This window comes from Protopterus annectens, chromosome 6.part0 (assembly GCF_019279795.1).
Source record: "Protopterus annectens isolate FY-2018-M chromosome 6.part0, PAN1.0, whole genome shotgun sequence".
NCBI classification, from domain to species: Eukaryota; Metazoa; Chordata; order Ceratodontiformes; family Protopteridae; genus Protopterus; species Protopterus annectens.
Window position 1 is genome coordinate 223,493,708 of NC_056737.1, and position 22,891 is coordinate 223,516,598.

Consider the following 22,891-nt stretch of genomic DNA (forward strand, 5'->3'; position numbering starts at 1 on the left):
TTGTAATTTTACCTTTTTACCTTCTTACCTTTTTACCTTTCATCTTTTCATCTTCAATTGACAGAACATTACAACCAGTATTTACACACACTACATATTTTTTCTATACACAACGATCACTTTTTATACAACGAACCTTTTTATGCCTTTATGCAAAACACTATATGCAAAAATTTTAAAATATTTATAATACTTAAATTATACATACTTATACTCACATTTATACTTATTTTCATTTCTATCATTCTCTTACGGCATTTTAGTATTTTTAAGTAATATTTGACACAGTTTTATGTAACCTTTAACTAAGGAACAACTCTGTTGAGTTTTAAACAAAGTGTGACTTAATCATTTTAGGTATTCTTGTATGTTAATTTATTTCAATTGATTTAAATTGTTTCATCAAAATTTTAAATTGTTTAATTGAATTATTGAATGGGAAAAGTTTCTGGGTACACACCTATATATAAAGCCTTTTGTACTAGTGGGATTTTATCTGATGAAGTTTGCCTACTTGCAGACGAAAGCGCTCATTGTGTTTAACTGGATCTGTTGTTTTTTACTTCATTAACGGAATTGGCTCCAACCAGTGGAACAGTATTTTTTCTACAGTCATCTACTTTTTGGTTTTATTTTTCAAAGTTAGCTGGACTGAGATTAACCTGGTTTCTTCCAGTATCCTCTGTTACAATGTATTAATTTCAACAGTTACCAATACAGTCTGACATACAGATGCACTTTTTCTGTCCAGCAGGATCCACTGTTGGTACATTTTTTTTAACCCAAGCAACTTTACAAATACATTTTCAACACAAGCACCTGTACAAATCAGTTTGATATACAAATGATATGTAATTCATTACAAAACTCCAGCTACCTATGCTGGCATATGTTACACATCCATTGCCCTACTTCTCCTGGCATAGCTGGCAATCCCTCACATTGTCACAGTTTGCTTGATGTGAAGGTCCATGAAGTAATTCGAAAGAAACAAGATTTTGTCCTCTTGTAGAGTTTTTGTTGGTCCACATCATGGTCTGCCCCCAGGAAGTCTCCTTGAAAGATGAAAGCGTTTATGGAATATATTTTGTGTGATTTTATTTATATTACATTAAATTATTTTATTTTCCGTGGTTTGTGTCTGTTCATATTTCATTTTAACAGTCTTTGGTGTGCACCACTTTTGGAATTTTTATCAAGACTGTTTTGGTGCTGGAAGTAATCTGTGACTTCTGGAGAATGAGTTTAAGTTCTACCTTCTGAAAGCAATCTAGCTTAATTTGCATGGCTGTCAGAAGCTGTTTAGCTGGAGAAGCAGCCAATCACCCAATTAAAGATAAACATGGACCTTTCTGGTTCTGCAAAAGGCAATGACTGGTGGCAAACATTTGGAGAGTGCTGTGTGTGTAGCAGACAAGTCAAATGTTAAGTCATAAAACTGGTAGTGTAATTACATACCCTGGAAACAATGGAAACTCTTGTGTTCTTACAGAAAAGCTGTTTAAATTTTAGTACTACCAGGGAATTGTTGAGTCTTGAGAGATCCAAAATGGGTTTGTGGGTTCCTTCATTGTTGGAGATCAGGAGCAGGTATGAGTAGAACACTTTGGCTGTCTCTTCTAGCAGGACTGGTTAGACTGAACCATGCTGTAGCATGTTCCTCAAGAGTGAAAGATCAGTTCCCATTGTTTTTGTTTGGGGGATGTGGAGATGTCTAGGAAAGGGGAAATTTTCCAAAACTGAAGGGAATAACCTTTTCATATAATTTGAAGTACCCATTTGTCTCAAATGATCTGCTCCCAATGACTGCAGGAGGAAGTAAGTCTTCCTCCTAGGAGGGGACGGGGATGGGAGTTAGGGTGGGAAGTGCTGTATATAGTAAAATCTGTTCTCTGGATGGGGCTGGGTCCTTAGACCTCCCAGGTCTAGTACAATACTCATTTTACCACTTCCTTTGATATTTGGACCTTTCCTCCCATTGGTATTTTATTTTTTTATTTTTTGTTTAAGCAGAAAAGATAAATATTTACTGGGGTAGATCCTGCTGTATCTAGGAGATGGGAAAAGGTATAGTTCTTTAACAGATTTCACCTTATTTCCCCTTTTTTGTAGAATCTCTAACACCTTCTCTGCTAGAGATCCAAATAGATACTCCTTATCTAACTGTGCCACTAGGAGTTCTGCTTTAACTTGCCCTGACAGGAGCTGAATCTTCAGTCAGGAATGTCTTCTTGTCATGAACCCCTGGTAGTTCAAGCTGTATGATATGGCCAAGGAATCATATCCACATCTGTATGAGTATGTGGACACCTGGAAGCCTATGCTGCACAATTCCTGGGTATCCCTCTGGAGGCTCTTATCCTGTAATCCCAATGCCCTGGTTTTTATTTGTTCCCACACTGGCTCAAAGTATATGGGAATATCAAACGGGAGTTAAGAGCTCTCATGTCTAAGGTGGCTGAAGTGCATGTTTTCTTGGCAAATAGCTCAAGGAGTCTACTCTTCCTATCATCTAGCAAGGAGCTCTTGGATGCTTGCCCTCATGATCACTTGAAGGATTCCATAGATAAAACAGCAGGATCCACATCTGGGTTTTTACAGAGATGCTTCTACGACTTGAGCACACCTAAGAAGTGGTCATTGGGCAAGAAGAAGGGAATCAAGTTGAAATGGTCATTAAATACATCATCCAACATATTGTAGAATGCAGGAACAGCCACTAATCAAAGGGAGACTCAATAGCTCTGTATAGTTAGATTAAGCCAGAGAGAGTTCCCTAGACTCCGAAATGAAGGATGCCTTTATTCCATGAAGTGTATCCCCTAAAGGGATAAGTTCTCAGCGGTGAAGCTAAGGAGTGTGTGTCTTCAGAGTCACAGTCTACATAAGGTTGAGGAGGAAGATGTTCTATATACGCATGTCTCTCTTCAGCTTCTGGCTCTGAAGGATCAATATCTTCCTGGTGAAAGTGTCAATTTTTCTTTCCTCAGGTGAATCTCCTGGCACAGGTCTCCTTTTCTAGGATGACTTGTCTACACTTCATAAAATCCATAAAGTCTTGAGCCAGCCTGACTACACACTTTGTGAGACCTGGATAGCCAAGGTAAGGGACCTTGACATAACTGACTGAGGCAAACATACCTGCCTCTTAGACTTTGGACTTCTGGGTTTGAGGGTAGATGCCCTGATCCAGTTCCTCGGTATTTCTTCCCCATCACTAAGGGGATCCCACCCTCAACACTTGGCACCACCACCCTGAATTGGAGACCATGATGTGCTTAGAGGTTTCAAACCAAACTGATGGCCTGGTGTTAAAATGTGAGTACTAGGATGATGTCATGGTGACCTTCAGAGGGGTCATGCCAGAGGAGTAAGGAATAACAGGTGAACAAATGACTGCAAAAGACCCTCACTTACACTGGCAATCTTTAAACAAAGTGGAAGTCATACACAGAAATGTCTTCTCCCTCCTGTACATTCTTCTCCTTCAAGGCATTTGTCTCTCTGTATTTCTTTGAGATGATGGCTTGGGAACTGGTAGACACAGTCACATCTGAGGTCTAGCCCTACCTGACTTTAGGTTCATTTGGAGAAATTCGGTCCTACAACTGACCATCTTACTCTTGAACCTAGCAAGAAAGGGCAATTAGGTTTATCCTGCTAAAGCCCTAAACAAAAAGACAGCAGGAGTGTAAGCCTTTGATGGAGAACTGTTTCCCACACAAATGCAAATATTAACTTTTTTAAACATGAACAAACTACATCAAAAATCTGATAAGGAAAGTCAACAAAGGGGTACTCTCATCAGGATAACACTGATGTAAAAAGTTGAAAGTCAGACAGGAGGCACTCTCATATATGGTTTTGTGCATCACACTACTATACAGACATGGTCATCCTGCTACAAGTGTTAACCGTTAAATGAATTTATGCAGGTCAGTCTAAGGTACAATCCAGATTAAAAAAAAATAAAAGCAATATTAACATGAAATCAACAAGACAAAAATCTACTTTGCCATCCTTACTAGTTGGATATGACCAGATGGTGGTTAAGGTACTTAACTTTAATTTTTAGTTCCTGTTCTTATGGTCTGATTACATGAATTTAGCAAGAAAACAAGTTTTTTTTTTTTAATCCAGATTTTGAAGTTTCTCTGAAATGAAATGGACAATTTTCAGTTTCAAAAGTCATTCTTAACTGGAACAGCCCACAATGTACTTATCCAAGATTATTATTTTTACTTTGACATCTGATGTTATACCAAATGTTGAGTCTTGAGTTTTGATTTTTCTTACCTGTAATGAGATCCCTGGCTGAAGCAAGCAACATTGGACTGGTGAAAGCAACACCATACAGTCGAAATTTTGGTGCAGTAGTAGTCTTGCAGCCATAGTCCAGTATCCAAATGAGGAGACAACAAAGACAGAAATAAGTAGGCCTGCTATAGGCTATGATACGATTGTGCCCCTGGGAAAGAAGAGGAATGAAGATTTACATGCAATAGCTACAAATTACTCATCAATATGGAAAAAAGCATGTAGAAAGGTAGAAGTGATACATTATAAATGAATACAGTTTCTGATCTGCTTATCCCAAAGAAGAGACTGCAGGCACACGAATACAACAATCATGAAATTAAACTGCTATGAACCTATATAACACGGTCTTACTTCAAAGTATAAATCACTTACCAGCGGTCCTAACTTGTTTAAATTAAGTGCATTCTACTTTATGTCCCTGTCACTTACAGAGTTTCCCAAGAGACTTCTATGGTAGATGCCACCTAAGACACCAACATCTTGCAAGATGGTTTAACATAGACAAATGACTGCTGATGCCAAAGCCATAACCTAAAACTCTATGCCAAAAATGCAATATAATGTCCTTTGGGGAAACTGTCAATCCAAGTTAATTACTCCTTTGGTAAAACACCCATGAAACAGTCAACCCAGTAGTAAGGGATCCGGGAAAATATGTACAGAGCAAACTGGCCTTTGCCCAACATATAGCTAAGATGGTAAGAAAATCTTTCTACGTCAACCAACTTGCATGTAAGGGTATGGCAGTCAGGTCCACAGAAGTTCCAATACCACTCTACTCAGCCCTTATCAAACCTATCATTGAATACAGTGTCCCCTTTGGTGTGTATCTAACTGGACACTTGCAAGACTTGGAACGCCCACAAAGTTTTCTCACTAGGAGAATTCAGGGCATGAATGCCTTATCCTAAACTGACAACCCGAAGGCTCTGTCTCTGTACTCAAGTCTCCTATAGGCTGCTGACAGGGGATGTTTGTATGGCATACAGGTCTTCCTCAGATCCAGCCATAGTGGGTCTGTTGTATTGTATATGCACAAAACAAACTGCACCAAAAACACTAAACCCATGGATCTCCAATTTGGTTGTGGCAAAGTGCTGGAGATAGATGCGTGTCGCAAGGGATTACCCGTACTATGGAATAGGCTCCCCTTCCATGTAAAAGACAGTTCATCCCTGACCCTATTCAAATTAAACCATGACAACTGGAGAGGAAAGCATAAATTTATCCCCAGTCTGGCCTCCAATGTCTCTCATGGGCAGTGGCAGTCAATAAGAAAAGTACTACCCTAACACCCCACACACATTACCTCCCTACAAACATGCCCACCATCTGTAGCACACAAGGATAATATCATGACAGTCATACAAGATACAAACTGAACAGAGACTATAAAATTATAAACCTGTAATGCCACAATGCAAAACTGATTTAAAGATCAACTAAAAAGGTAACTCATCCACACATTTATTATAGTTTGAGGTGTTTTCTGCATTGGATAACTTCTGGGAAGAATCCCAGACGGTCAGAAAAAAAAACACAAGAAACAGAAGCTAGAAAGATGAAGGGGTAATGCTCAGAAGACCTAATCTGGCAGCATGAATGCATCAAATGAAACTCAGTTTTTAGAATACAGGTATAAACAGGAGTATCTGATGAAGTTACACACTAAACAGTAACGAACAGCAGCAGAGAGGTCCACGACTGACATTCCCACAGTCACTCTAAGAATTTACCCCCCCCCCCACGTGCCCATTACATTAACAGCCAATGCACACTGACAAGAAACATAATGCTACTGAGTTCAATGGAGACTCTATACAGACTGAGGGGTTCAGACAAAGAAACGGAAACAGTGAGAAAAAAACATGTTGAACTGAATTCATTCTCACACCTTGGCAAGTACCTTCATATGATAGGCTCTGTTTTTTTAATCCTGCCAAAACAAGCCAGTTAATATACAGACTATTGCATAGTTCATGCAGAAAGGTGTAAATAAAAATGGACATCTGGAGCACTTATTCCAGCATAACAAAATGCCCAACCCAGTTAAAAACACAAGAGCCAGGGCTGGTAGAGGATTTTAGAATAGTTGTTCTAAGGATGACAGAAATCTTGACAAACTGTCATGCCCAGAATTCAGCTACACCGTTGTGACAAAATAAAATGCAAGCTTAGGAAAAAAGAAAGCAGGAACAAACTAAGAATTAGATATGGGCGAGAAGTCAGCGTACCAGCACTCCTAGGACAAACAGCAATTGCAAAAAAGTATATCCACAAGTCAAGAGTTTTGCTAAAAAGTCTCTATGCAGAAATAATTCAGCTGGTAAAAATACAACTCCAAAAGCAGCACTAAAAACAAAGTCTTCTTTAATGCAGCACAAAGTGAAAACAAGCGCTTTCGCTTGGCGATCCCAGGCTTTTTCAAGTTACAATACAGATGTGGCGATGCAGTGTATATATACTAAACTGCTTAGCCAATTAATCAATTAAACGTCACAAGTTAAAATAATTAAAATCAATTAGTTAATACATTCATCAAAATGACCTAAAGTATTCTAAAACAACTTAGCATAAAATACTTCAATACATATTGTGTCTACATAAACCTTAAATTTGAAGTAAAAGAAAAAACTTTTACTTTCAACAACATAAGAAATAAATCGTAAGTAAAAAACATATGACAACTAGTTATGTGTTCAAAAAGCTGTCAAAGGTTTTAGCTAATAATGGCTTAATTACAGTTAGAGTAGTAAAACACTTAAAAGCCACGTCCTGCAATTTTACTGTCAAATCACAAGGAAATTCTAAAAACCATGAAGGGGAAATATAACCCAGACAAAGCAGAGAATATACAAATGTGTATATATGTAAAAAATAAGTGCCACAGCAATATGTGAAAATAATAATCATAACAAAATGAGATGGCTAAAAAACATGTAATGTGTTATGCTACAGTCATCACCAAGAAATGGATAATCTATGTGCCACCCGACCAAGTAAATGAAAAATGCTTGACAACTATATCATAGCCCACTTATGTGGATACTAGTGGGTATTGAGAGAAATGTGTAAAAAGAATACTTAGAATACTTCAGGTCATTTTGATGAATGTATTAACTAATTGATTTTAATTATTTTAACTTGTGACGTTTAATTGATTAATTGGCTTAGCAGTTTAGTATATACACACTGCTTTGCCACATTTGTAACGTAACTTGAAAAAGCCTGGGATCGCCAGGCGAAAGATCTTGTTTTTATTTGTGCTGCATTAAAGAAGACTTTGTTTTTATTACTGCCTTTGGAGTTGTATTTCTACCAGCTGAATTATTTCTGCATACAGACTTTTTAGCAAAACTCTTGACTTGTGGATATACTTTTTTGCAATTGCTGTTTGTCCTAAAATGCAAGCTTACCAAAACACTAAAAAATAAGTCAGAAAAAAGGCTTAAACAGTTAGATGGACACTTCAGGTGGTGGGTAAGAAAGAAATAATGTTTTGATTATTACTGTGCAGTAATCCCAGAATTCCCCTAAAGAAGCATTACTACACAGGAATATCACTGCAACTTAAAACACGTCAAAATCACAGATACCAATTCAAGACAGCGAACCGAATAAACTAAAACAAAAATATATCAACACAAAGTAATCTAGAAAAAGTTGCAATGAATTAAGTTTTAAGAGACAAGGAAGAAGTGCCAGTGGTAGTAGCAACCCTTACAGTATGGCATTGAGAATAGAAACAAGATTTAATATGGTCAACTTTATATGCAAAAAAAAAACTAATTTCTCTAAATTGGTGGTCAAGAATACCACATAAACAAACGCCATAGAAATAGCCAATCTTCTGGCAAACAAGTTCAGTGAAAACTTCATCCCCTTGTCCCCCCAACAGTAAACCAGGACATCCCCAGCACCTGTCCCCCTCCCTTCATTAACAAGGAGCAGGTTATTAATGCCGTCTCAAAGGCAAAAAATACAGCCTCCACAGGACGTTACATCAGCCCTGGCTGTGTCCTACATGAACTCAGGCAAGAGTTCTCAGCACCACTAGGCACCCTATTAAACCAAAGCCTGTGCACTGGCTCTGTCCCAGCAGAATGGAGGACAACCACCGTCATTCCTCTGCACAAAGGTGGAGCGTCCACTTACCAGGCAATTATAGGCTCATCAACCTAACTAGCCTGATCTGCAAGGCCATGGAACACAATATCATTCATCTTATAAACAACGACACTGGCAACCTGCAGATGCTTGATCCCACACAGCTTGGTTTTGTCAAAGGGTGATCATGCCTGTTAAACTTGGTCACCTTCCTAGAAACAGTCACCAAAGCCATGGATGAAGGCAAGACAGTGCACACCGCCTACCTTGACCTAGCCAAAGTCTTCAACACTATTCCTCACTCGGGCATAATAGATAAACTCTCCCCAACTAGGCATCAACCCATATGTTACCAGATGGGTAGCTAACTGGCTCACTGATAAAACCCACTCAGTCAAAACAGGAGAAGCAAGCCACCTCTAGTAATAGACCCAATAACAAGCAGCGTACCCCAAGGATTGGTCTTAGTGTCTCTACTGCTTGGAATATACTTTTCTGAGGTGCAAGCTACAACCAGTGGTCTGTGGCTGACCAAGTCTGCAGATAACTGCAAGCTGGGCACGGTCATAAATTCCCCTAGTGATGTGAACATTCTCCAAGAGGGACGTAACCAAACTAATGACTGGTGCCAGAAGCATGGCCTCAAATGGAACGCCAAGAAATGCATCATTATCCCTTTTGGGGAAAATGGTGTCCCCACTAATTATCACATTAATAACAGTGTACTAAGCACGTAATCAGTCGTGAGGGACTTGGGCACCCAGGTTGATAGCAACCTGACATTTGACCACCATGTTGTCTCCATTGCACAGAAGGCTTTCTACATGGCCCATCTCATAAGCAAGTGTTATTTCATCCAGGAATAAGGAGGTTATAACATCACTGTCCTCCTCCCTTATCAGACCCATAATCCAGTACAATGCCCCCTTCGGCATTTACCTTGCCAAGTACATGCAGCAGCTGGAGAGACCAGAGAGGTTCCTGACCAGGAAAATCCAGGGTCTCAAACACCTATCCTATACAGATAAGCTAAAAGCCCTGTCCCTTTACTCAGTCTCATAGAGACTGCTCAGAGGTGACCTGCATCTGGCATACAAGGCCATCTCAGACTCAGCCTTGATGGAGTTGCTACATTTCCATGAGTCAAACTCCACTAGCTCAACCCACATACAAGGTCGCAACCTGGTCTGTGACATTAATAGAACTTGGTGACAGGACAGATTTGTGCCCAAACGACTCTCCCACCTGTGGAATAGACTTCCTCTCCATGTCAAGCAGAGTACCTCACTAGCCCTCTTTAAGAGGAACCTAGACGACTGGATGGGAACAGAAAATATATCCCTGGGATCACACCGGTGTCCCTGCTGGACAGGGAAAATGGGTGCTGACTTTGTGAGAACATGGGTAAAATTCTTGGCTAGGCTTATATGTGCCTCCAGGCCAACAAGCCTTGTATCGTCCTATGAGCCATACTGTACGCATGTCTGATAATTTAGGTTCATAGGACGATACAGGGCTGTTGGCCTTCAGGCCAACAGCCTTGTATCGTCCTATGAACCTAAATTATCAGACATGCGTACAAGTGTGCACATATATATATATATATATATATATATATACACATATGTATATATACATATATCTATATATACATATCTTTATATACATGTGTGTGTGTGTGTGTGTATATATATATATATATATATATACACACACACACACACATATATATATATATATATATATATACACACACACACACATATATATATATATATATATATATATACACACACACACACATATATATATATATATATATATATATATATATACACACACACACATATATATATATATATATATATATATATATATATATATATATATATATATATATACACACATACACACAGAGAGAGAGAGAGAAAAAGAGAGATTACCCAAACCCACTCACCCACACCAATCCAGAGAGCAAAGGGTAAGAAAAGTCACACAGACAAACCATTTAGCAAAAAAAAAAAACTCAAGAAAAACCCACCAAGCTAGAGTTTTTAGTGTATTAACACCTTCATACAAAGGCAGATTCCACTAGCTGTGGACATGCAAGTATTGGCCTTTTTAGTAGCCGAAACAATATGTCCTCAAGGGGGTCATTTGTGTATGTCCCATGGGTCTCCATTACAGGAGGTTTTATGTATTATACAGTGAAAACTCTAGCTTGGGTAGGTTTTTCTTTCACCTTTTTTACTACATGGTTTGCCTGTGTGACCTTTTTACCCTTTGGTTTTGTTGTTAGGATATTTTGCAGGCACCTTAATATTTATGGACATCGGATTTGACTTGAAGCTGTGTGTTTCTAATGTACTACCAAACAAAACACTTACACTTTTTTGATAGTACTCACTAAATAGGTCAAAACATGTAATTCCACAGCTAGTAGGGTTTGGCTTTAATGGTCTAAATGGGCCCATAAAGACTTAAAAAATAAAAAGTCATGAGTATTCAGAAGCCATGTAGCTGAAATACTGTATGTCCTTAAGATGTCATCTGCATATATCCCATGGGCCTCCATTACAGGAGGTTTAAGGTATTACACAGTTTAAACTCAGACTTTTTTCTTGCAGTTTTACACACACATACACACATTATATATATATATATATATATATATATATATATATATATATATATATATACACACACACACACACCCATATGCACATACATACATACCTATACAGAACCACACAAATATATATAGCACTGAAATCAGTACTATAAAGAGAGAAAAACAAAATGAAACAGACCAGCTAAGAAGTTTTTTTGTATTGTTCACCCTTCCTTCCTGCCCGTCAGCCCCCTCCAAGCCAAGCAACCTATTCATTCCCTCATCCTAGATGATGGATTGGCAGAGAGGGACTTATCACGGGTTTAAGAATTTTTTTTTTTAAACAGTCATACCTTCCTATGTGCACTCCACTAAGCAGGGGGAGGGGTGTGTGTTCAATGGCTAAACTGCATTGTCCGTCTACAAGGGATATTGTCAGGAAGCAGCTCAATTCCCAACCCTGAAGCAAAGGAAGTGGTTTACCCAGTTTCCAGAGAGATGAATGTGCCATGCCCCTCCACCCCTCTCCTTCCTTACCTGGCTTCTCCACTGCCAGACACCACTATTCAAACCCCAGTCACCTGGTATGTAGTCAAGACTCCCATCATTTTACACAATGAAGCCAGGCTGGAATGAAGGGTTTGAACTGGAACTCCTACCACAAAAATTATCTCATTACAATGGTATTTGCTCAAGAACTGACACAGAAATAAAGCACAGTATCAATAACACGAATGGTTCGTTGTAACAGTTACATGCTCAAGAAATGATAGAGGAATGCTTCACAAAATAACATTTTAAAAACTTATTTCGAAAAGCATTCAAAAAATAAGATATGGTTATGCAGAGAGAGAAAGAGCAGGAAACAAATTATAAAAGAAAATCTTAACCAAGACAATAATTGAAGGGAAAATTTGCTGAAATTAAAAGAAATTTACACATTTAACAATATGCATCACAGAAAGGCTACAAAAATTAAGACACTATTACAAGGCAAAACACAAACACAGTGCTTAGAACCATCTCGAGACATTCACGCAATACAACAGAGATTAACAAGAACACATTATTGTGCAACTAAACTAATAGCAAACAAGAAATTATCAAGAAAAAAAATAAAGAATACACTAAACAAAGGAAAACGATAGAACAAAAAGAATACTACCATGAATAAACACTGATTAGCAACAACTGTTAACAGTTATGGGAAGAAGCAGCATTATTCAAGGGACACAAAAGGAAACTGGTCCATAAAATTTAAAGTCGACATGCTGAAACAAAAGTACAGCATACAAAGACATCAAGACCATTATTAGTAAAAAAATGAAAACTATGCACTGGATTAAAATGAGATACACAGGGAAAGTTAAACAAATAATATAAACCAAGCAATTTAAGGACAAATTGAAAAATCTCTAAAGGAAGCTAGAAAGAAAAACAACAAGAAAGACACTAAGAAAAAAAGACACTGACAAACGACTTCCAAGATGGCTGCACATTGAGTAACCACTTATTTCTAGCTCTCCCACTGTGAAAACAGAAACTCGGCAGAGAATTTCAGTGGAGTTGTGTTTATGGGTAAATTTCAGTAACTGGGTAGTAAGTGCACTGCCTGGATGCCAGGAATAAAGAAATACAGAAGACCTGAAAAAAAATCAGCTACAAAAGTGAGGAAGAAACGGTGACTGGGAAGAGTTCTGCTACTGTTCAGCAAAAAAAAAATTCAACCATCAGACATAATTTCCAAGAACCTACAGGAAGATAAAAGGCAACTACATACAGACCTGGTTAAAATAAACAAAACACTGATGGAGTACATCAACACAAACAAAAGGTTGGGAAAAAATGGAACAAGCTTTAAACAGATATTCAGATAAGAACATAAAGGTGGAGCGTCCACCGATCCGTGAAATTACAGACCCATCAGCCTAACTAGCGTGATCTGCAAGGCCATGGAATGGATTATCAAGGACCTCATTAACAGGGACACTGGCAACCTCCAAACACTTGATCCCACACAGTTTGGTTTCGTCAGTGGGAGGTCATGTCTGCTAAACGTGGTCGACCTCTTTGAGACAGTCACCAAAGACATGGATGAGGGGAAGACGGTGCACACCGCTTACCTTGACCTGCCAAAGCCTTTGACACTATTTCCCACTTGGGCATAATCTCAACTAGGCATCAATCTATATGTTACCAGATGGGTAGCAAACTGGTTCACTGATAGAACCCACGTAGTCAAAATAGGGGAAGCCACCTCAAGCAGTAGACCTGTAACAAGCGGCATACCCCAGGGTTCGGTCTTGGCCCCTCTGTTATTTGGGATATACTTTTCTGAGGTGCAGGGCAAAACCAAAGGGCTATGGCTGACCAAGTTTGCAGATGACATCCTCACAGTCTCTCACTCACAGAAATGATTGGTGCCAGAAACATGCTGAAAACCAAAAAAAGCATCATCATCCCCTTTGCAGAGAGTGACGTCCCCGCAAATTATCACATTACTAACAATGCCCTAAGCACTCAGTCAGTCATGACAGATTTAGGCACCCAGGTAGATAGCAACCTGACTTTTGACCACCATGTTGCTTCTGTTGTACGGAAAGTCTTCTACATGGCTCACCTCATAAGTAAGGGTATCTCATTCAGGGACAAGGAGTTAATAACATCCCTGTATTCTTCCCTTATAAGGCCCATTATTGAGTACAATGCCCCTTTCGGCATGTACCTCGCAAAGCACATGCAGCAGCTGGAGAAACCACAGAGGTTCCTCATCAGGAGAATCCAGGGCCTCAAACATCTACCATACAAGGATAGGCTAAAAGATCTATCCCTCTACTCAGTTTCATACAGACTCCTCAGAGGTGACCGCTGTCTGGCTTACAAGGCGATTACGGACCCCACCTTGATGGGACTGCTGCATATCCACAAGTCAAGCTCCACTCGAGTAACCCATACGCACGGCCTCAACATGGTCAGTGACATCAACAACCCTGGGCACAGTAGATAAGCCAAACGGCAGTGCAGAGAACTGATAGTGAGTGTAGCCTGCTTTGAACCGTAGGCATCTTCTGCAAGATTCCCTGACTGGGATGTGCAGGTATGCTTCCTTTAAATCTAATCTAGTGTTGCCAACCAGGTGACTTTACCTAGCATAGGGAGCAACTGGTGAAGAGTCAGCATCTTGAATTTTGGAATCACCAAAAAGGTGTTTAGAGTAGACAGGTCCAGGATAGGACACCATGAATGGTCTTTTCTGGGTACCAGGAAAAGTCACGAGTAGAAACCTTGTCCCTTTTCCTCTTCTGGTACCAAATGAATAGCCCCCATGCTAAAGAGAGAAAGTACTTGCTTTTGAGCCTCTGCCCACTGATTTGAGGGCTAGATCTGGCCACCCGCTTGGTGTTGGTAACGTGTAGAAGTGAAATCTGTATCCCTGGGACACTATATTTAAAACCCATTTGTCCTGGGTAATGAGTTCCCAGTTTTTTGCTTGCAGAGCAATCTTTCCCCCTAAAGGAGCAGTCAGTTGAGAAGTGCTTGCAAGTTTTTAAAAAAAGTCATTGAAACAGTTTACCATAGGGGGGAGTTTTATTACTCCCAGATTTAAAAGTGGAGGCCCCCCACTGCTTAGTCCTGTGCATACCCTGGGACTGAAGCCTGGGAGCTCTGTTGGATCTGGTTTAGTACTGAGAAGGTCTGGAAGAGGCAGGAAAGAACCAATTCTTGGAAGACCAATGCTTACTAAACCTTGGAGGTTGTACTTGTAAAAAATCTAGCAGTTTGCATAGATTTAGCTTTTTCCTCCATCTTTTTAAGCACTTCTTCTGCCTTGTTGCCAAACAGGCGGTCATGGTTTAAGGGAGCATCCAGTAATTTCACTTTAACATGATCTGGCAAGGATTTCTCCTTAAGCCAAGCATGCCTTCTAAGCACAGATCCAGTTACAACAGCCCTGCAAGATGCCTCTAGTGAATCAAAACCACACTGCAAAGTATGTTTTCCAACTTGTTCAGCAGACTGCAGTAAATCCTGTAAATCTTTATTTTCAGCACAATCAGGAATCATCATTTTCTGTTTAAGCAATCCTATAATATGCTGCTGATTCTTTAACATATGAAACTGGCAGTTTAAGGCTCTAATGGCCAAGGTTGCAGATGTGTATACCTTCTTACCCCATCTATCCAGTGCCCTGGAGTCTCTATCAGAGGGGGAAGGATTTTTGGCAGTAGGCGCTTTAATGCCCTTGGGTCCCTGTGAAATGGTCTCAGGATCCACAGTAGGATTTTTAAAAAGGAACTTGTGGGAGTCAGGGACACTAATATCTATCAGGTTTTCTGGGAGCAGGAGGTAAAGAATCAGAGGCCAAGCTAGATTCCAAAATAGCATCAACAACGTCTAGCACAGAAGGTATGGCTAAAGGCCTGTGCTGTGGCAGGAGTAAGAAATCCCTAAGCCTCTTTTTAGAATCAGAGAAATCCTGACTTTCCCAATGAAAATTCTCCCTGAGTGTATGCAAGGTTTCACCAAAAGAGAAGTCCTCTGGGGAGGAAGCAGTGGGAATAGAGTCCTCAGCATCAGAATCCTCACAGGCAGATAAGGGTAAATCATGGTCATCAGAGGAAACAAAGTTCAGAATCCCGGTCAGAAGTATCATAAGCAAACTCAGTCCTAGGTCTCTCAGAGGGGGGAAGGCTGGCTTCCCCTGATTAAAGTAATAAGGTCTTCAGCCATTCTTATTTGTTTTTTAGGCATAGGGGCCTGACCCATGCGGTCTGGGTGTCAGTTTTCTATGCATGGTTCGAGTTTTAGGCCGTGAAGAAGAAGATGGCGTTGGTTTAATACGCAAGTCAGTAGGCCTGAATACACCCTCAGAAGCCGGTGCCTGCACAGCGGCTCCGGACCCATCCAAGGTAGAGACATCCACAGGATCTACAGTTGAAGCATCTCGCGGCATACCGGACTCCGAATGGGCTTCAGTAGAGGTCTGCTAATCTGAATAGCGGGCGTCAGGGGCTGCGAAAGCACCTGAGTAGCGGAAAACTGGTGACTGGCTTAGGAGAAGCGTCATCTGCAGCTTTGGACCTAGGCGGCCTGTCTCTGTCTTTATCTTTGTGTTTTTATGTAATGTCAGTAGTCGGCTGGCTTACCGAAGACATATCAGGATAATTGAACCGAGCACCAAAATAGTTAGAAGTGAAAATTTACTGACGACGGATAGTTCGCGGTTTAAATAAGGCACAAAACCGACAGCGAGGTACATCGTGGTCAGGGCCTAGGCAAGGAATACAGTACGAATGAAAATCTTTATGAGGTATTTGCTTTCCACAAGTAATGCAATTATTAACTTTTACTGACATCGGTAAGGAGAAAGAAAACGTTTCCCCAACAGGGTACTTAGCTTTAATTGAAGACTTCAGTTCTTAAACTTGAAAACGAAAATTTCAGGAGTCAGCCGACCGGCACTTGCGAACTGCTTCTGGCACTGCACGGCAAGAAAGACTGATGTAATGGCATCGGCTGCATGTTTTATACCCCTGATGACCTGACGTCACAGAAGGGACAGCAACCGACGCAGGACCCAAGACTTTGTTAATCAGGCCGACTGAGGGCTACTGCAAGCAAATAACCCAAATGTGATGACTGCAACAGTGAAACACTAAGAACATCCATATCTTGTTTTATACCAGTACAAATGTTCAATTTGAAGTTGCACAGCAACAAAAGGAACATGAAACTGTGGCAACTCTGACAGTCAATGTTGTGGAGGGAAAAACCAGTGAAATTCCATATAAACGAGCAACAGATGACACGGGATGAAACTGAAGAGAATGCAGCACAGGAAGATGCTCCGGACATTTCTACAGATTGTCTGCAGGAAATAGAGAATGAAGAATGTGCCGTCAGTTTAGAAGAAAATGATCTAATAGAGGAGTTACTTGATTTAATAGAAATATACAGACCTACTAAGATCACAAAGAAACAGACAATAAAAAGTCAATAAAACTCAAAAAGTTAGAAGTTTGGAAAAAAAAAACAAATGAACACAGTAATTAGGAAAGTCCATAGAGAATCATGTGCTATAACAGAAAAACATAGGATATACTACTGTGCAGCTCAATAACAGATGGTCTTTTTACAAAAACACAGGATAGTAGGAGAAAAATCGAATGCCATGATGGAATTATCGCATAGAGAAATTTATAATGCAATTAACAGAAGCATCACTGTTAGAAGATCACAAGAGAGGGAACAGATCAACAAAAATACTCAAAGACAGACGTGATAAAAGCAATGCGCAGTTATCAGAACAGATCAGGATCTACCGTGCACTATTACCCACAATAAACTAAAAATATCAGCAGAGGCAGAAAAACTTAGAAGATACGCATATAAATATAAAGGAAAAGTACAAAATAAGCAATTTACTGATGACTCAAAAACGTTTTATAGGGAATTGGGAAACAAGGCAAAAGGAATTGAAACACCACCAAAAAAAAGTAGTAGAAGATGTATTTTGGAGAAACATCTATGAAGTACTGTGGAACATAAGATGCTAAATGGATAGAAGTAAAAGAAAGAATAATAAGTTCAAATGTATAGAATATGAAATGGGATGAAGTAATGACCTGAGACACTGAAACAAAGTTACGGAAAGCTCCTAATTGGAAAACTGCAGGGCCAGATGCATTACCTAACTCCTGGCTAAAGTATTAACATCTTTACATGAAGATTTAGCCACGAGTAAAAACTATTTAATATGCACACACTGACCACACCAGCCTGGTTAACAATAGGAAAAACAATACTCCAACTTAAGAGTGAACCTGCAAGCTATTCTAAAAACTATAGACCAATAACTTGCCTTCTGACAACATATAAACTATACAATGGAATTGATGCTGACAGAGTTTAGTCATTTTGAAGAAAACTCAATCATGGCAACAGAACAAAGGGGTAATAAAAGAAAGTCATATGGAACAAATGATCATTCTGTTAAAGTCATAATGGAAAAATGTAAAAGTGGGGAGAATCTAAGTGTGGCATGGATAGACTATAAAAAAGCATCCCATATTCATGGATAAAAGAGTGAAATGTATAACATACACCCTACACTGATTGATTACATTACAGCAACCATGAAACAGTGGCAAACCACTTTGCAATTAAGCCATGACAAAGGAAAACTTATTATTCCAGGGATAAAAATTCAAAGGGGGATATTTCCAGGGTGACTGTCACCGCTCCTATTCTGTCTTGCCCTTAATCCATTACATTGTCTATTTAACAGATTAGGTCATGGCTACAATTTGACATCCAGAAAGCTAAGGGTAAAGACTTATCTTGTAGATAACTTAAAACTGTATAGTTCATTAGACAAGCAATTGAAAGCACAACTGCAAGTGGTCAAAATTTTTTCAAATTATATAAGAATATAATTTGTTCTTGATAAATGCGCAAAAGCAACGAGAAAACACGAAGGATGCTTCATGCTCATCATATGATTTATAAAAATCAGTGCATACCAACATTAGACATTCCCCATTCTGAAGGGGGTATGGGCCACCTCAAAACTGACTACATGTATAGATCTGCAATCGTGGGACTGGATACATATCTGCTCACCTCACAAGACCCAAGCGTAGTGAAAGTTTTGAAACAGGAGGAGAATAAGTCTGAGATGACTTGCCTCCTTAGTTTAGCAGAAAGAAAAAGGGAATATTCTGAGAAATATCATCTCAGACTTGGCATATGTAAGTCTGTTCTTTCAGCCATTCAGTCTCCATATTTAGCAGTCCCAACGCTTCAAATGGTAACCATTCCATACTCCCAGATTATAGAATGCTTATGGATGTGCAGCATTCATGACATTCTGATACATTATACTGCAATTCCTATGAAAAAGTTGCAAACCACTTAATGACTAAACAACAAAAAAAGGGCAATTTACTATTCAGGGTAAAATAATTCAGAAAAGAATAATGGGTGACTGTAACCATTGCTGTGTTGCCTTGCTCTCACATTCTGTTAAATTCTTTACTTACATAGATTATGGTTACACAGTGACTTCAAGAAAACAATCCTCTCGAATGACATCTCAACTGCTTTTTGTTGATGATCTAATACTGTACAACTCATCTGACAAGTACAGCTACAAGCTGTTAAAACCTTTTCTATTTACTTAAGAGTATCAACAAATGTGCAAAAGCTACATTTGTAGCAAAAAAAAAAATCAACAAAAATACATAAAATTTGGGGGAAATGGGATATAAAAGAACTGGAACAAAAGGGAGCATGTTAATATCTGGGAATATATGAAGGGCCAGCAACAAAGCTTAATAAAGAGTACTTCGGAAAATGAACAATGAAAAAGCACAGTTAAGTAAACTTAACAGCAGATATCTAAATAGATTACTGTTGTAGTAATCTAAGCAATATGGGATGCATCTTGCCAAGGATTGGCTGCCCTGCCAGTATCCAAAGTTTGTGGGAGTCTTCCACGTGCCCGTACATCTGTGAAGGAACAAGGGATTGCTTATATACAAGTAGACAATATGGGCACCAAAAATCAGAGCTTTCCTGCCTCTCAGGAAAGGGAGGCTAGAGCCCATATCAACCTGATTATAAGCCTGGAGAGAGAGGGGAAAAGCTGGGATATCAGGAACCCCACCTAGGCAATCAGATAAGGGAAAAAAGAAAACTAACTAACTAATCCCACAAAGGAAGTTCAGGAAAAGGGAAAAGATGGGAGGGTGTTATTATTACAACAGTGATTTACTCAGTAATAGCCCATGGCCATTTTGTAGAAGGGAGAAGCAATGCTGTCTGGGTCCAAACAGAATTACCAAGGTTTTGGGAGTACTTTTGGATCTTTAAAAGAAATCTGGTTATCAACTGAAAGGGAAAGATGACACAGGAACATTCTTATCCAAGGGAATGACATATCCATTTTCCAGGTTTTTCTGCAAGGAGCCCTGTAGCAGATTTGTTTTTCAACTCTCTGTTGTGAATGGACGCAAACAGATCTACCAGTGGAGTTTCCCACAGCTAAATTATCTCCTGGAAAACCCATGCATATCATTCATGGGGGAGGGAGGGCCCTGGCCTGGTCCTGCTCAGTGTCTGTCACTGTATTCTACACTGCTGGAATGTAATTAACCTGTAAGGACAAGTTGTGCTGTAGTGCAAGTTCCCAGGCTATCAGGACTAGACTGCAAGCAGGTATAGCCTGCTTTTTGTATGTACCACATAACAACTATGTTTGCATGTCATTACCAGAAGAGGTCCTGGATTTCAGGGTTTTGAGTGCATTTGTCAATGGCATTTCCTTGATGTTTAATGCGCTTCCTTCTGATAAGATGATAGTAAACACCTTGTATTTTAAATCACAGGAGGTTACTAAGCTATTGGCCCTAGGGCTTTTACAAGCTTAGCCATGATATACCCTTGTTTCCTTGTAGATCAAGATATACATTCTATATAAGCAAAGCAAATCTAAGATTAGCTCTGGATGCCCTTGTCCAAGAGGGACATAGGTGAAACCCATGGGATAAATTTACGGTTTCCCATCCAATTATCCAAGTTACGCTTAAAAAGGGCATTTGAGGAGCTCTGTTTAATGTGAATTGGGAGTACAGGCCCCAGACAGGGTATGAGGCATCCGTAGATACCGACTGGGAAGGGGCTGAGGGGGGAAATGTGGAGATACAAATTCAGAAGCAACTGGTCTATCCATCAATAAAGCTCCTTCTTAATAAAGTACAGCACAGTGATTTGAAAAGACAGTGTCTGCTGGTGTTGATTTGAGACTTCATACGAGAAACTACTGAATTTTTCTCGTGTAGTATGGCTAAAGGGATCATGAGAATAGTGGAAGCCATCTATCCTAAAATCCACGGAACTCCCTTCCTGCAGTAAGAAGCTGTACAGAAAAAGTACAGTTGTGTACACTTACATAGATGTTCGAGTGCATTCACTGTTGCAGTCATCACATTTGGGTTATCCCTGACAGGGTAACCCTCGGCCGGCCCGAATACCAGAGGCTTAGTACTTCTGCGCCGGTTGCTGTCACTTCAGGACTGATGTCAGGTTGTCAGTAGTATAAAGTAAGGCAGCCGACGCCATTACATCAGTTTTTCTTGCCCTGTCAGGAGCCCCCAAGTGGGAGCCAGGTTATGGTGAAGAACCCCACCAGTAGAAAGTAAATACCAAAATGTCCCTTGTAAGGAGAAAGAGAAATAGAGGGGGATGGAGGGAGGGAAACCAGGACTGCAACAGTGAATACACTCGAACATCTGCATTTATGGCAAGTGTACAAAACTGTACTATGTTCTTTGTGTATCACTGCTGCAGTCATTATATTTGGGTTGATTCCCAAAGCTGAGAAAAAGGGTGGAGGCAGTCAAGGAGACTAGTGGCTTGGCTAGGGTGCCCTGCAAGACTGCAGTGGCAAAGCCTGCCCTGGATTTGGAGAAGACAGGCAGATGGTAATGCTTGGTGAAAGTGTGAACAGATGTCCAGGTGGCAGCCTCCAGGCTGTCCCTGGTGGGGACTCCTTTGAGGAAACCTGCAGATGTGGAGGCTGCTCTGGTGGAGTGAGTCCTAACCCCCTTAGGGGGAGGTTTTCTGTGTTGCTTGTAACAGAAATGGATGCAGTGTGCTATCCATCTGGAAATTGTTTGTTTAGAGATGGCTTTGCCCTCTGCCCCTGCAGCAAAGTTAATCAGTAATTGATCAGACTTTATGAATGATTTAGTTCTGTCTAGATAGAATCTGAGCTGTCTGTGCACATCTAGAGAGTGCAGGATCCTTTCCCCCTTGTTTTGTGGGTTAGGGAAAAAGGTGGGCAAATTAATGGATTGGTTGAAAGCCACACTGGACACCACTTTGGGCATGAAGGACAGATTAGTCCTGAGGGAAACCCTGTCAGCATGGAAGATGATGAAGGGCTCCACAGCCATGAGTGCTTGTAGCTCTGAGGCTCTTCTGGCTGAAGTGATGGCCAGAAGAAAAGCTGTCTTCTAGGAGAGAAATTTTTAACTCTGCTGAAGATGTTGGTTCAAAGGGTGTCAGGGTGAGCTTTTCCAACACAAAGTTAAGGTCCCAAGCTGGGGTGGGTGCTCTTCTGGGTGGCCTCAAGTTGCTAGCCACTCTTAGGAATTGTTTGATCAGAGGGTGTGAGAAAAGGGGCTGCTCAGAGTGGAAATGAGCAGAGATAGCAGAGGCATGAATTTTAATAGAGGCAAAAGAGAGACCATGGTGTAGCAGGTCAGTTAGGTAATCCAGGATGAGGGGTAGGGAGGGCTCTGCTGTATCAGCTTCCTTAGCCTGAATCCAGGTGCAGAACCTTTTCCATTTGTCAGCATATTATTTTCTAGTGTTTGGGCGCCTGGCCTCATGTATAACATCTAGAACCTGTTTGCAGAGGTTGGCAAACTGATCAGTGGTCAGGGAGTAAAGCCAGGCTGCCAAATTGAGGGACTGCAATTGGGGATGCATGAATTTGCCTTCCCTCTGGATCAGGAGGGTTGGGGTTTGAATGAGATGCCATGGTGGCAGTGGGGACAGGCTATGCAGCAGTGGATACCAGTGCTGGCGAGGCCAGTCTGGAGCAATAAGAATTGTCCTTGATTTTTCCTCCCTTATTTTGAGCAGTACCCTGGTGATGAGAGGTAGTGGAGGAAATGCATAGACTGATAGACTAACCCAGGGGAAGGATAGGGCATCCACTTTCCAAGCCATGCAGTGATGCTCCCTGGTGCAGAACTTGCTGAGCTGATGGTCGGTGTGGGAGGGAAAGAGGTCGACCTTTGCGGTGTCCCATTTCTGAGTTATTAGGGTGAAGGTTCGTTTGTC

At 40.3% G+C, this 22,891-nt stretch overlaps 1 protein-coding gene across 1 annotated transcript in view; it reads right to left on the minus strand.

The window, feature by feature from the left end:
* Window positions 1-22,891, minus strand: part of PCNX1 (pecanex 1) — a 3,150,868-nt gene that overhangs the window by 1,986,109 nt on the left and 1,141,868 nt on the right. The window contains exon 14 of the mRNA XM_044073489.1: window positions 4,297-4,468. Within this exon, the coding sequence (XP_043929424.1) occupies window positions 4,297-4,468 (172 nt within the window). The remainder of the gene's footprint in view (window positions 1-4,296; window positions 4,469-22,891) is intronic.